Source organism: Schistocerca gregaria, chromosome 1 (assembly GCF_023897955.1).
Source record: "Schistocerca gregaria isolate iqSchGreg1 chromosome 1, iqSchGreg1.2, whole genome shotgun sequence".
Classification (NCBI taxonomy): domain Eukaryota; kingdom Metazoa; phylum Arthropoda; class Insecta; order Orthoptera; family Acrididae; genus Schistocerca; species Schistocerca gregaria.
The window spans coordinates 799,774,976-799,791,376 of NC_064920.1; the positions used below are offsets into that span (position 1 = coordinate 799,774,976).

The 16,401-nt window shown below is 41.9% G+C and overlaps 1 protein-coding gene across 1 annotated transcript in view; it reads right to left on the bottom strand.

Moving 5' to 3' along the window:
* LOC126274544 (uncharacterized) overlaps positions 1 to 16,401 on the bottom strand; it is a 173,854-nt gene that overhangs the window by 72,894 nt on the left and 84,559 nt on the right. Inside the window, exon 7 of the mRNA XM_049977126.1 lies at positions 5,023 to 5,254. Coding sequence (XP_049833083.1) covers positions 5,023 to 5,254 — 232 coding nt within the window. The remainder of the gene's footprint in view (positions 1 to 5,022; positions 5,255 to 16,401) is intronic.

The window sequence follows — 16,401 nt, forward strand, 5'->3', positions numbered from 1 at the left end:
TGGAATATGGTTTTTCCCGCAGAGTGAGGGAGTCGTAAGCATGCCTCTGATGTGATCGGACGTATTTTTGTGCGAACAATGTAATTTCAGTTTTGTAAACGTGAAAAATCAAAAGACTGCATCATATACTGAAATGTGACAAAATATATTTACGTAAAAACAAAAACTCTGCAACAACAATCTTCAAATTTATTTACTTCAATTCAACCGTGAGAATTTCATCTTCAAGAATCAGATCCTTAGACAAGAAGAACTGGAACCAACTCAACATGAGGAAGTTTATCGTACTCTTTGCTCCTCTCGAATTTTTCATGAAAGACTTTGCTTGTTGCGGAAAATAGCTGCAAGTAGGAAGGAGGAGGCAGATTACATGTTGAACTACCTTCGTTTCACTGTGGTTGACTGTCTTCATCTAAACAGAAATATGTTGTCACCAGCAACTCTCTGTGCCAACTACTCCTACACACAAACAAACTGGAGTGGCAGGCCATGCAAGGTCCCAGTGCTGCAACAACAACTTATTAAACTCTGACCACGCTCCCCGGGTGCTTGCTCCAAGCTGTTGTTTCCGCAACAGTTCTGTACCCCAGACTGCCCACTACTGTGCCACCGTTGCACACTCCAGTTTGGTGTGACATTGCCATAACCAACTATTCTTTTCTATTTTTTTCTGGAACCGTGAAGCCAAATAACATCTGCTGTTCTGGGTGGAACGATTTTCAATGTGACAGCAAGCCACCTTCGGCTTCGGCCATCTGTCCTGTGCTTCCTACTCTGTCTTTGCTGGTGGCTGTTCTCGTTCTACCAGTTGGTAGTAATGTTCTCTTTCGTTGTCCGTTCCTATCTCCCACTACTCTACTGAAGATTTCATTAGGTGATCTACATGGAACTGGACGGACGTCAGCAGCACCCTGGATCAGCCAGTTGGTACCCAAACAAGCTCAGCATGCACACCACGTTTGGCCCAACACTGACCACTTGTCCATCATGCATTGATGACCGCTGGTGCTGGTTCCCAGATGTCGCCACTACAGTTCCAGTCACCGCTCCACCCCCTGCTGTGCCGCACAGGAATACCCCACCTCAGCGAGGCGCTGTGGGCACAAAATCGTCTGATACATGTACCTCCACTGGTAATTTGAACACAAGAGACGTGATGGCGCCCCATGCTAGGTAGAAAGGGAATTCGCCTGTGCGATGAGTTGCTTGTCCATGACACATACAACACGAATGAATATGGCGAGCATAGATTCGATTCCAAGATTTCTGACCAAGATCGCATCAAGATTTTCTTGTTGAGAAACCCTGACGTTGTCGTTCTTTGCATCATCTGAGGTTGATGTTCTGTTTGCTGTGAATCCACCCTAACATATTGGTCTTACGTTAGGAAGGGCATCTGGACAAAGAAAAAAAGACGAAGAGTGACTCATCAGCTGGAGACTGTATTAGGTTGCTGCGTACGTTCGTAGCGTTTTTCTTTAAGTCTAATAAACACAACAGATCCTCATTACAGAGACTATCGTCATCAGTAATACAATCTCCTTGACTATTTACAACAGTCTGCCATCGCCGGGGTAACATTTCCGTTCCGTGACTGTAGTAATAGCATGAAAAAGGTGAAAATCTGTGGGCACAAGACCAGGTGAATAAGGTGGGTGAGGGATGACTTCCGAACCCAAGTCCTCTATAGTGTTTTTTTGTCGTTCTAGCAGAATGCAGGCTGGTGTTATCGTGGAGTAATATCGATTCATGCAGTGTTCCTGCTCATTCTTCTCTGACTGTGTCTGCAAGACGTCTCAGTTATGGACAATAAATGTTAGCAATGTCCGCCCCGATAGCTGGATGCACAGCGTAACAGATTGCCGTCGAACGGGTCCGGGTTCGATTCCTGGCTGGGTCGGGGATATTCTCCACTCAGGGACTGGGTGTTGTGTTGTCTTCATCATAATTTCATCCCCATCCGGCGCGCAGGTCGCCAAATGTGGCGTCGAATGTAATAAGACCTGCACCAAGGCGTCCCGACCTGCCCCGTAAGAGGCCTCCCGGCCAATGACGCCAAACGCCCATTTCCATTTCCAGTGTTAGCAGTGATAATTATGCTTCAGGGAAAGAGTACGAAGTACACCACACCGTCGCTGTTCCACCAGATACCATCTTTTGTAGATACGCGCAGGTATTTGTACGGGGAGTTGCCTTTTTGTTTTAGACTCAAGAATTACTTTCTTTTCCGTACTTTAACATAAAGTGAAAATTTCTCTTCTCCAGTAACGATACAAGATATGAATGCTTGGTGCTGTTCACGAGCCAGTTCATGACGAGCAAACAGCCTTCCCAACTGTTTGCAAATGTTGCATGACGGTGGAATGATCAGTTCATCACATTTGCCACTTCTCGAGTATACTGATGTGGATAACCGTAGACGAATGAGTTTAAACGATCTTCATGAAACCCTGAATATCTTCCTGATCGTGGAGAGACACTAATGTCAAAACGACATACTTAACAAGAGAAAACCGTTTTCTTGCGGTGATCTTTGTAAATGTGTGTGAAATCTTATGGGACCTAACTGCTAAGGTCATCAGACCCTAAGCTTACACACTACTTAATCTAAATTATCCTAAAGACAAACACACACATCCATGCCCGAGGGAGGACTCAAACCTCCGTCGGGACCAACCTCACAGTCCATGACTGCAGCGCCCTAGACCGCTAGGCTAATCCCGCGCGGCGGTGTTCTTTCCAAGGGAGATTATCACCATGCATGGCGCTGCTGTCACCCCTCTATTGAACTGAAACAGAATAACATATTGGAAATGTTCCAATTTCTCCATTTGGCACTCCATTTCCTAGCGTCCACAGCTCCATTCATTATCTACAAATGACAAAATGACAATATGTAAACTCAGAGAGCAATAGGGAAATACAAATAAAAAATAACAATCGATAAATAAACCTGTAGCAACAGGAATACCGACATGCGGAACAAAAACGTTACCAACTTCCGCACCGATCAAACATGTAAGAAATACGGCTCTAGTAAAGGTAGAAACATAAAATAAAAAGATTACTGTAAGTAAATAAGGGAGTAATTGTGACCTTGGGAGAGCCAGTCCTGACAAAACTCTATCATCCGGTGAGCAAGATGTATGAGACAGGGGAAATACCCTCAGACTTCAAGAAGAATATAATAATTCCAATCTCAAAGAAAGCAGGTGGTGACAGATGTGAAAATTACCAAACTATCAGTTTAATAAGTCACGGCTGCAAAATACTAACGCGAAATCTTTACAGACGAATGGAAAAACTGGTAGAAGCCGACCTCGGGAAAGATCTGTTTTGAATCCGTAGAAATATAGGAACACGTGAGGCAATACTCACCCTACGACTTATCTTAGAAGCTAGATTAAGGAAAGGCCAACCTACGTTTCTAGCATTTGTAGACTTAGAGAAAGCTTTTGACAATGCTGACTGGAATATCTCTTTCGAATTCTGAAGGTGGCAGGGGTAAAATACATGGATCGGAAGGCTATTTACAATTTGTACAGAAAGCAGATAGCAGTTATAAGAGTCGAGGGAGATGAAAGGGAAGCTATGGTTCGGAAGGGAGTGAGACAGGGTTGTAGCCTCTCCCCGATGTTATTCCATCTGTATATTGAGCAAGCAGTGCAGGAAACAAAAGAAAAATTGGGAGTAGGATTTAAAATCCATGGAGAAAAAATAAAAAATTTGAGGTTCGCTGATGACATTGCAATTCTGTCAGAGACAGCAAAGGACTTGGAAGAGCAGTTGAATGGAACGGACAGTGTCTTGAAAGGAGGGTATAAGATGAACATCAACAAAAGCAAAACGAGGATAATGGAATGTAGTCGAATTAAATCGTGTGATGCTGAGGAAATTAGGTTAGGAAATGCGACACTTAAAGTAGTAAAGGAGTTTTGCTATCTGGGGAGCAAAATAACTGATGATGGTCGAAGTAGAGAGGATATAAAATGTAGACTGGCAATGCCAAGGAAAGCATTTCTGAGGAAGAGAAATTTGTTAACATCGAGTATAGATTTAAGTGTCAGGAAGTCGTTTCTGAAAGTATTTGTATGGAGTGTAGCCATGTATGGAAGTGAAACATGGGCTTTAAATAGTGTGGAGAAGAAGAGAATAGAAGCTTTCGAAATGTGGTGCTACAGAAGAATGCTGAAGATTAGATGGGTAGATCACATAACTAATGAGGAAGTATTGAACAGAATTGGGGAGAAGAGGAGTTGTGGCACAACTTGACCAGAAGAAGGGACCGGTTGGTAGGACATGTTCTGAGGCAGCAAGGGATCACTAATTTAGCATCGGAGGGCAGCGTGGAGGGTCAAAATCGTAGAGGGAGACCAAGAGATGAATACACTAAGCAGATTCAGAAGGATGTAGACTGCAGTGGGTACTGGGAGATGAAGAAGCTTGCACAGGATAGAGCAGCATGGAGAGCTGCATCAAACCATCTACGGACTGAAGACCACAACAACAACAACATCGTGGGACTACAACGATCGCTTCCGGCTGGACACTCGAGAAACCTGAAAATGGCATTTATTTTAGTTATCACCATAGGCACTTTCCTACTTTTATGGCGTCCAATGATTCGCCCATTCTTAAATATCACTCGACTTACTAATACACGAATATTTTTGTAAATGTAATTAATTTTGCTTCAAAAGCGAATGTGTTGAAGGTTCTTGCCGTTCGTGGATCAGACCAATGACGACTGAAAAGAATTGCTCAGCCCGACAGAAGTGCAACCCCTCCGCAAATTGCTGCAGATTTAAATACTGGGCCATCAATAAGTGTCTTCGGGATGGCCGGCCGGTGTGGCCGAGCGGTTCTAGACGCTTCAGTCTGGAATCACGATACCGCTACGTCGCAGGTTCGAATCCTGCCTCGGGCATGGTTGTGTGTGATGTCCTTAGGTTAGTTATGTTTAAGTAGTTCTAAGTTCTAGAACAAATGTGAAGTGTGAGCAGCAGTAGGTGCGACGCTCACCTGTCAGCGCGCTGGTGGATGGTGTCGACCTCGGCGTCGAGGCAGGCGAGCGGGCAGTCGCAGTGCAGGCCGCGGCCAGGAGGCCCCCAGCGTGGCGCCTGCCGCAGCCACTGGCCGGCGCTGCTCCGCAGGCAGCCGAGGCCCGCCAGGTCGCACTCCTCTGCGCCTGGTAACACGACACCACCGTACACCGCGTCACCAGCCGACACGCTGCACCTGCCCACTGGGTGGCCTACACTGCCCAGCAACCGGGCTGACAGCTCAGCTACACTGGAGAGCTGAGAAGAACGCCTGCGGGAAGTGAGGTGGGGAGTGCGGAATCTTCCCCTCTCTCTCTTCCTTCTTGCGGCTGCTTACGGCCTGTGATATTGGCCGCCAATAAAAATGTTGTCTCACCAGTACGCTTACAGTAGGTGTTTCATCATTCGCCGTTTATAGACTCGGCATTTTGCTATTTTAGGGTTTCGTGTCTTAGTCTGCAAAAACAGCAACCTTACAGCATCATTTTGTTTGTCTGTCTGATAGTTAAGAACCCTTTTTTCTTAGGAACGGAGAGACTTATCAAGTGACCCGGTACCGCTCGCTTTTTAAATTTTGTTTATGGAAACCATCAGCCTTCTCCGTATGTCAGTATCGAGATCGGATTGGAGTCTCTGGTCGCCACATATCTTTGGCGAGTTCGCTTCCCTCGAGCCGCGAGGAGAAAGAACGATGAAGAAGGGGGTTGCGGTAAGTTAGCTCTGGACTGTGCATGAGGAGTGACGTCGGTGGCGGAGGGCAAGGCCGCTTGGTCAGTGGGCCCCGCAGAAGCAGTCGGTTGGGGACGGAACGGCGTGGGCTCGAAGATCCTAGTGTGTAGGACCGGTGCAGTCCCGAGGTCGATCATCGTGTGGTCATTCAAGGGCTCAGAAATGATTTCTTGGTTCTGCCTTTGGATTCCGACGAAGCATTACGGCAAGTTTGATGTATGAGGTGAACATAATAATTCTAAGAAAGAGCACGTCGGTGGCGAGTGTATCAGACTTGTGAGTGGTGTAAGCTTTGCTTAGGTACTGCAGCCTGCAGTTAGAGCTCTGCTTGGGAGGAGCGCGTTGATATCGGCATTGGCATCTATTTAGCTGAAACTTCCTGGCAGATTAAAACTATGTGCCGGACCCAGACTCGAACTCGGGACCTTTGCCTTTCGCGGGCAAGTGCTCTACCAACTGAGCTACCCAAGCACGACTCACGGCTCCTCATCACAGCTTTACTTCCGCCAGTACCTCGTCTCCTACTTTTCAACTTCACAGAACCTCTCCAGGAGTGCTAGTTCTGCAAGGTTCGCAGGAGAGCATTTGGTAAGTAGGAGACGAGGTACTGGCGGAAGCAAAGCTGTGATGAGGGGTCGTGAGTCGTGCTTGGGTAGTTCAGTTGGTAGAGCATTTGCCCGCGATATGGCAAAGGTGCCGAGCTTGAGGCTCGGTCCGGCACACAGTTTTAATCTGCCAGGAAGTTTCATATCAACGCACACTCCGCTGCAGAGTCAAAATTTCATTCTGGAAATCTATTTAGCTGCTTTAAAGTTTGGGATCGAATCATTGCTTGTCTTATTAAGGAACCTAAGCCGGTCCCAACGTGTCAAACTCTGTTATCTACAGTTATAACGAGTGACTGACAATCTCGTAGTGTCCACGAGTGAACTTTGCAGGCACTGTTAAGTTTTTGTAGTAGGGGAAAGATTGACTGTTCCTGCGGCTCCCCCCCATCTGAGGTTGGAGTCCTTCCTCGGGGACATGAGTGTGTATGTTGTCTTTAGCGTAATTTAGTTTAAGTTATATTAAGTAGTGTGTAAGCTTAGGGACCGATTACCTCAGCAGTTTGGTCCCATAAGACCTTACCACAAATTTCCGAACGGACGCTTATGAATCCTGCCTCGTGATCACTAGGTGTTGTGTGATGTCCTTAGGTTACTTAGGTTTAAGTAGTTCTAAGTTCTAGGGGACTGATGACCATAGATGTTAAGTCCCATAATGCTCAGAGCCATTTGAACCATTTTTTTTGCTTATGAATCGTGTTAACTGCAGTTCACTTCTTATGGTATTTTACGATTCTACTTGACGTGGCGAAATCGCCGATGGTATTTTCATAACTTTACTTGGGACGTCATTCTGTGGGTTGGTGAGGCCCTCTCAAGAGTTTAAAGTTCAAAATATTTTCTTACTGCCTTGCTGAGGTCGCCTTGCAACGGTTGTTGATTTGTCTCTTGTCTATCCCACCATACTGCTGTTTCATGCTGTGCGGTATAGTCGAAGTGTTCAATAGTAACGCATTTACATCCTAGCCCGTTTCAAGATTTGCAAGCCGCTTCCACATCGACGTAGAATCCCAGTATGCAATTTTTATAAGTCGGATGCGCCCTGTTAACGTTTTGTACATTGTGGGAATTCTTCCCCGTGCCGCATGTAATCCTCAAGGACGGCGAACAACAGTGCATAACCACGACGAAATCAAAAGATATGTATTGTAAATTTTTTTGATTGATAAAACCTCTGAGTCTGAAAGTTGATTTCTGTTTTTTTTATTTATTTTGAAAGTAAAAGATTACATACTTGGTTAATTGTAACATCTATGCTTGGCATAATTCGTTGGGTGTAGTATGCATCACATGTAGGGTGGTTTATGGTATAAAGTGTTTAAATGTAAGGAAAATATTTTGTATCACGGGGCGCATCGCAGAGGCTACGGGGTTTCAGTGAACGCTGATTGTAATCAGATTTTGTTGCATTTAAGTTGTTTTTAATTTAAAAAATTGTGATCAATATTACATTACCTCTGGAGATCACAAGTCATATCTAGGAAAATTTTGGTATTGCCATGTGGCGTTAGAATCTTTTATTTAACCTTGTATTAAGCAGTTTGTATTTTTTTCCTTTGTTTAAAGAGGCATTTTGAGTTTTAAGCGTTGTAAATTGATTTTTAGAGGTGTTCTTGATCTGTTAAAATAATTCAGGAACTTTCATCAACAAACTATATTGAGGATCTTATTGTTCAGGATTACGAATGTACTATTTTAAAATCAAGTTGTAAGTAGGCTGTTTAGGTTCTTGTATTGGTAACGCCGCCGCCACATAGCGCTCTGTATGAAAAATCACTGATTGTGCTGTGTGCAGTCAGTGGCTGGATGGCATTGTTGTAATACTCGCCATTGCAGTGTTGGGTGGAAGGATGTTAGCAGCGCATAGCGTTGCGCAGTTGGAGGTGAGCCGCCAGCAGTGGTGGATGTGGGGAGAGAGATGGCGGAGTTTTGAATGTCATGAACTGCTATATATATATATATATATATATATATATATATATATATATATATATATATATATATATATATATTATGACTATTAAGGTAAATACATTGTTTGTTCTCTATTAAAATCTTTCATTTGCTAACTATGCCTATCAGTAGTTAGTGCCTTCCGTAGTTTGAATCTTTTATTTAGCTGGCAGTAGTGGCGCTCGCTGTATTGCAGTAGCTTGAGAAATGAAGAATTTTGTGAGGTAAGTGATTTGTGAAACGTATAGGTTAATGTTAGTCAGGGCCATTCTTTCGTAGGGATTTTTAAAAGTCAGATTGCGTTGCGCTAAAAGATATTGTGTGTCAGTTTAAGCACAGTCGTGTATAATTTTTCAAAGGGGACGTTTCAATCTGCAGGGTGGGGAATGAAATAAATTCGTTACGATGCTGCAATTCTCATGCAGGTACATAAACGCCGACATTTAGGCAAGGAATCGGCGTGGCATTCGTGTCTTGCCGGTGTGTGTGCAACAAGTGCAAAAACGTTGAGCATGACGACTTTACTGCCAAAACGTCCAAACAGAAGCATAGAAAAACAGATTCCAGACACTAATACATTATTATTGCAATTAATGCAACAAATGAAACAAAATCAGAGACAAACACAGCTACAGTTAGACACAATGGAACAAAATCTTCAAAAGTTAGACACAATGGAACACAATCTTAAAAAGTTAGACACAATGGAACAACACCAGAGACAAACACAGCAACAGTTAGACACAATGGAACAAAATCTTCGGAAGTTAGACACCACACTTGAACAAACACGTGAAGATTTAACTACTGAGTTACATAACATTGATCGAAATGTCAAAAAATCTGTAATGACGTAAAAACACAAATTTGTGAGCATATTCAACCTATTTTTTCGCGGCATGAAAATGCATTACAGAATCACGAAGCAGTCATAAAAGAACTGCAAACTATTGTTCGTGAAAATAACGACACCTCGCAAGCGAAAATAGACTCAGTTGCATCCGCCGATTCGGTTACGCAACTTGCAAGAACTCAGGAAAATTTAAAGGACACAGTAGATTCGATTTCAACACAAATGGACACGCTGAAACTTGGTTCAGAAAAACACACTGAGGAAATGTGTTCACTATCGGAGAAAGTAGCCGAACTTTCGGATCAGGTTCACTAACTTATCTACAAAGGTAGATGATGATCTGAATGACACAAGACCCGTAGCCTTCACTGACACAGAAGAGTATGAACAAATTAGAAAATTCAAACAAAATCAAAATCAAATCAATACACAGTACAAAAGAGAAATCCGGGAAGTACAAGATCAGTTGGCTCAAGTAATACAAGAATTACATATTTCAGAGGACACTCGCGCCCCAGTACGGGAAGAGGGACATAGAAATACAGAACTACCAAAAAATAATGACACAGGACATTTTGGAAATTATGAAAGAAATTGGCAAGGTGCACCGAATTTTGTGATGGAACCGCCGACACGACGTAACAATGACCGATATGCGACTCGCCGACACGATGATTTTGACAATAAGCTGTTAATTACTACACGTAAATTCAAAACATTTATGAATTCTGACAACGACATTCATCCACAAGCATGGCTTCATCAATTCTCTCATTGTTTTCCTCCCAACTGGTCACTGGAGCACAGGTTAGAACTTATGTGTGGCTACTTGGAGAATGAACCAGCTGTAAGAATGTGATCGTTCATTCACGATTGTCACAGTGAAATAGAATTTTATCATGCCTTCCTCTCAGCGTATTGGTCTCAAGCTACACAAGACCGAGTAAAACATATCATCATAATGATTAAACGTTTCGAACAATCTGAATTTTCCAGTCTTGTGAAATATTTTGAAGACATGTTGCAGAAGAACCAGTACCTGTCAAACCCATACAGCCCCTCAGAACTCATCCGCATTTGCTTAACTAAATTACCTGAACATTTACGATATATTATTTTGGCAGGACGTTGCAAAGACGACATTGAAGCTTTTCAGGGACTGTTACAAGAACTGGAAATTGACACTGACAATCGCGGAACGTGAAAACAGGAGCACAACAATTACAGCTCACACCTGTCACAATTCCGCGATGACAGAAATAATACACGACAAAGCTATTCTTACAACGTAAATCGTGACCAAAACAGACACCACCCGTATGACAACCGTTGGCAGAGTAGTAATAATTACAGAGAAAGATCGCATCTCCATAATAATGAATATGACAGAGAAAACCATAGAAACAGACAATATGGGAACCAAAATAATTATTATCAGGGGAGACAAAATAACTTCAGACGCAACGCTCCACCACGCAGTTACGATTCCGGGAGAAATTCTCCACCACATGACTGACAAACAAGAAACTATGTAAACTACCGACAAAATGACAGACCTGAATTGCATCAGAACTGCCGGGATTCCTACAGGACAGGGCCTTCTCGTCAAGGTGAATTTGTAGAAGTTAGGTCTCCTAATCCCAATAACGGCGAGCGCCAACAAAGAGACAGACAATGACTCGAACCGCAGGCAGCCGCGTACGCAAGCTGGCTCAGAGAAAAATAACATAGGCGGTAACCTTGAGAAAATCTCCAGTATTCTTTACCGATGTGTACAACATGATAATTGCTTTGCAGTTTAAACTCTGTCCACTAGGAAGAGTAAAAGATTGCACCACATTTCACATGTAAAACCATTTATTGAGAGATAATCTGCTATTTAACTTAGCCTTTGCCATAAAATTTTTCACTTCATGCTACTAGCACAATTTGTCACACTGAGAAACTGTTAACATGCAACAATGTTTTGAAGTTAAATATCCAGTCAAGAACCAAGATAACTTATTTAAACAGAAATTACGAATGCATTGTTATACTGAACAGACGACACAGTGTTGCTATTTGTACATTCTTGCTTGTTAGTTGCACGATTACGTAACGACTATCAGGCTTACATACTTAGAACATATACTGGTACTGCTAATGAAATTTTAAAGCAACATTTTGGTTTAGTTGAAAAGACATTCTTTATTTAAAGTACTTTATGTGAGATTAAAGATGACTTAGCATTTGGTTTCTTTGATAGCTACACGATTATATCACGACGCTGCTAATGTGTGACACAATTTACATTGTGCTTTTGTATCTGTTTTATATCTGCACAGTTTTTCTGAATTCTTCTGGAAAGGAAAATACTGTAATATTTTTTCTGCTTGAGCTTTGTCATGTTTAGTTATAAGCTATTGCATTTGCTGCTGCTGTGTGCCAGGCATAGTGCTACTGAATTTCACTTTGTATTACTCTGTTAAGCCAGTTTTACTACGGATTTATTTTTCTTGTTTGTTGCACAGTGCCTTATATTAGTTATAATATTGCAACTGCTTTGCCAATTTCCATTTTTTTGGGTCATTGCTGTTTGTGTTAATTTGTTTTGTGCTGCTGCATTGCCTCGTCCCTTAGTTTAGCATCTGAGCTCAGTAGATTTAAGTTAGCTTAAGAGGGGGTAGCCTGTATGAAAGAATGAGTTGCGATGAATTGGAAGAAATGCACTGAGAGATTATACAAAAAATGTACAGAAAACAGGTATAGGTAGGATTTTCTTGGAAATAAATGATGAGGTAAGATACTGGAAAATAAATAATGAGGTAAGAAATACGTGAACGTATAAATACAAAAAAGCATGCTTTGATAGGATTTTTTTGGTGGAAACAAATGTTGAAATAAGACGAAAGATCTATAGAATGAAGTTCTGGGTTGGACTGCAGTACCAAATGTTACCCTGAAAAGAAACCCTGTCCTTTCCTTTTGTGTTATCCCACTTTGTGTTTGTGTACCCTTGTGTATTTATTTTCTTCCTGTCTCTGTGTACTGTTTCATAGAATTTTTTCTCTTCTAATACTAAGCTACATTCACTATGATGAGGAATATTGTTATCCTCAAATATAATTTGCATTAATAACATGTTATTTACTTTGTAAAGATGTTTACACATTATGTGTTCTGTTTTGTTCTAATGCTCATGTGTGAAATTGATGTTTCAAAAGTTATTCTGATCTTTTATGTATTTACTTATGTCATAATTCCTGTAACACTGATGTATTTGTTATTTCGATTCTTTTGTAAAGACTGTATTACCGCAAATGTTATCTGTACTATTATGTTCTTTAATGATATATTTTGTACCTTTGTTATTGTATTCTTATGTTATAAAATTGTAATTGACACCAGTTGATCAAATTAAGTAATTTGTAAATTAAATTTCACTTTACACGTTTCTGTTGGTCATAGTATATGGACAATATGTGAGAAGAAGAACTGATAGTGTTTGCACGTGTGTTAATAATTCTGCAAGGGACTGGATAACAGCACTGCTGGTTGTAAGGGCATTTCAAACAAATTCTTTGTGACTGGACAAGTGGTGGTTTATGGAGTTGTGTATTCTCTGCAAGACTCTTCAATGATGATTGTGCACCTGCACAGTTGCTACAGATGGCTGGTGGCCGTCTGTACAAGGACTACAGTGGGTCTGCACCTTTGATGACCCACCAATACCATTATTTCTACAAGGACTGCAGTGGGTCAGCACCTTTGATAACTCACCAATACCATTATTCCTACAAGGACGGCAGTGGGTCTGCACCTCTGGTGGCCCACCAATAGTAATCTCTACCAGGACTACAGTGGGTCTGCTCTGTGATGACCTACCTACTGATAGTCTACAACGTCGACTGACTCTGCTGTGGCCTATTACCTGTCTGCATGTCAAGAATCAGCACTGTCTTTCCATTGAAAAAAAAAAAAAACTACAATTTTACTGTGATGAATGATCAGGACTGTCTTTATGGACTGTGAGAAAATTTTAGCTTTTGACCAACATTGTATCAAAAAGTGTGTGCATTTGATTTCTTTGTTATTGTAATTATGAAAAATTTTATCAAATATTATTGGCCACTACCCAAAACAATTTGTAAAATTTTTGTGGGCAGTGTGGGGGCTATGTAAGTAGGCTGTTTAGGTTCTTGTATTGGTAACGCCGCCGCCATATAGCGCTCTGTATGAAAAATCACTGGCTGTGCTGTGTGCAGTCAGTGGCTGGTTGGCATTGTTGTAACACTCGCCATTGTAGTGTTGGGCGGCTGGATGTTAGCAGCACATAGCGTTGCGCAGTTGGAGGTGAGCCGCCAGCAGTGGTGGATGTGGGGAGAGAGATGGCGGAGTTTTGAATGTCATGAACTGCTATATATATATATATTATGACTATTAAGGTAAATACATTGTTTGTTCTCTATTAAAATCTTTCATTTGCTAACTATGCCTATCAGTAGTTAGTGCCTTCCGTAGTTTGAATCTTTTATTTAGCTGGCAGTAGTGGCGCGCGCTGTATTGCAGTAGCTTGAGTAATGAAGATTTTTGTGAGGTAAGTGATTTGTGAAACGTATAGGTTAATGTTAGTCAGGGCCATTCTTTCGTAGGGATTTTTAAAAGTCAGATTGCGTTGCGCTAAAAGATATTGTGTGTCAGTTTAAGCACAGTCGTGTATAATTTTTCTAAGGGGACGTTTCAAAGTTAATAAAGTTGTAAAATTTTAAAAGTAAAAAAAAGGCTTTTATTAGAGAAACGATGCCTACCCGTTGTCACCACAACTTCCATGTATTCAAAGCATTGGCCTTCGGGCGTTGTCTGATGTCATTCCCGGTATCTATCCGAGCTAACGCCTGCGGAGGCGTGTCAAAACGGTGGCAGAGGGTGGTTGCGATCTTTCGTAACCTGGTAGGGGGCATTATATCTCTCCAAATTCTATTAAAGCTGTTAAGTACTTGTTTCATCAAGAGTTGGGATAATAATAATATATTGTTGAGTACTAGTTCTGTTAGGATTTGACTAATTTTAAAATTTTACGTATTTGTTTTATTACGATTTTTGCTAATATTAAATTTTTTCCAGGTTATAAGTCAATATGAAAGCGCAGCGTTGCCTAGGTCTAGCGCTACCGAAGCGTAAACAGTTAGAATGTGAAGCGCGTGTGCGTGGACAGACGGGCGAGGGGGGCGTGCCTGAATTACTGACTCAGGTAAAGGTGTCCTTGGTAAACCCGGTGGTAATTTCCCTACAAGATATCGGTGAGGTGGGAGATGCCTTGAGTTTTGCGTTTACATCGTTGTCCCCGTTGAATCAGCAGGCTGAGTTTTTTGAGAATGTTTCACCGACTGCTAAACAGCTTGCGCGTCTTCAAGCGCAACTGGCGCATTGGGAGTGGCGAGTTAAAGATTTGAGTGCGATTCGACTTATAAACGAGCGAGCGCAGGAGCCGCAGAAATTGCGGGATCAGGTTTTCGCTTTGGGGCGATGTTCAATCAATTAGATATTGATCAGTCTACAAATGAGAGGAGGGAACAAGGTTCGGTTGTGAGGGCCTACAGGAACAGGTAATACAAGGGGAAAGTTGATTGTCGTTATGCGTGGGTTCGAGTTTTGCTAAATTGCCTTATCCCATGGGAATCTTGCTGTTGTTGTTGTGGTCTTCAGTCCTGAGACTGGTTTGATGCAGCTCTCCGTACTACTATATCTTGTGCAAGCTTCTTCATCTCTCAGTACCTACTGCAACCTACATCCTCCTGAATCTGCTAAGTGTAGTCATCTCTTGGTCTCCCTCTACGATTTTTACCCTCCACGCTGCCCTCCAATACTAAATTGGTGATCCCTTGATGCCTCAGAACATGTCCCACCAACCGATCCCTTCTTCTGGTCACGTTGTGCCACAAACTTCTCTTCTCTCCAATCCTATTCAATACTTCCTCATTAGTTATGTGATCTACCCATCTAATCTTCAGCATTCTTCTGTAGCACCACATTTCGAAAGCTTCTATTCTCTTCTTGTCCAAAGTATTTATCGTCCATGTTTCACTTCTATACATGCCTACACTCCATACAAATACTTTCAGATATGACATCCTGACACTTAAATCTATACTCGATGTTAACAAATTTCTCTTCTTCAGAAACACTTTCCTGGCCATTAGCAGTCTACATTTTATATCCTCTCTATTTCGACCATCATCAGTTATTTTGCTCCCCAAATAGCAAAATAGCAAAACTCCTTTACTACTTTAAGTGTCTCATTTCCTAATCTAATTCCCTCAGCGTCACCCGACTTTATTCGACTACATTCCATTATCCTCTTTTTGCTTTTGTTGATGTTCATCTTATATCCTCCTTTCAAGACACTATCCATTCCGTTCAATTGCTCTTCCAAGTCCTTTGCTGTCTCTGACAGAATTACGATGTCATCGGCGAACCTCAACATTTTTATTTCTTCTCCATGGATTTTAATACCTACTCCGAATTTTTCTTTTGTTTCCTTCACTGCTTGCTCAATATACAGATTGAATAACATCGGGGAGAGACTGTAACCCTGTCTCACTCCCTTCCCAACCACTGGTTCCCTTTCGTGTCCCTCGACTCTTATAACTGCCATCTGGTTTCTGTACAAATTGTAAATAGCCTTTCACTCCCTGTATTTTACCCCTGCTACCTTCAGAATTTGGAAGAGAGTATTCCAGTCAACATTGTCAAAAGCTTTCTCTAAGTCTAAAAATGCTAGAAACGTAGGTTTGCCCTTCCTTAATCTAGCTTCTAAGATAAGTCGAAGGGACAGTATTGCCTCACGTGTTCCAACATTTCTACGGAATCCAAACTGATCTTTCCCGAGGTCGGCTTCTACTAGTTTTTCCATTCGTCTGTAAAGAATTCGCGTTAGTATTTTGCAGCTGTGACGTATTAAACTGATAGTTAGGTAATTTTCACATCTATCAACACCTGCTTTCTTTGGGATTGGAATTATTATATTCTTCTTGAAGTCTGAGGGTATTTCGCCTGTCTCATACGTCTTGCTCATCAGATGGTAGAGTTTTGTCAGGACTGGCTCTCCCAAGGCCGTCAGTTGTTCCAATGGAATGTTGTCTACTCCGGGGGCCTTGTTTCGACTCAGGTCTTTCAGTGCTTTGCCAAACTCTTCACGCAGTATCGTATCTCCCATTTCATCTCCATCTACATCCTCTTC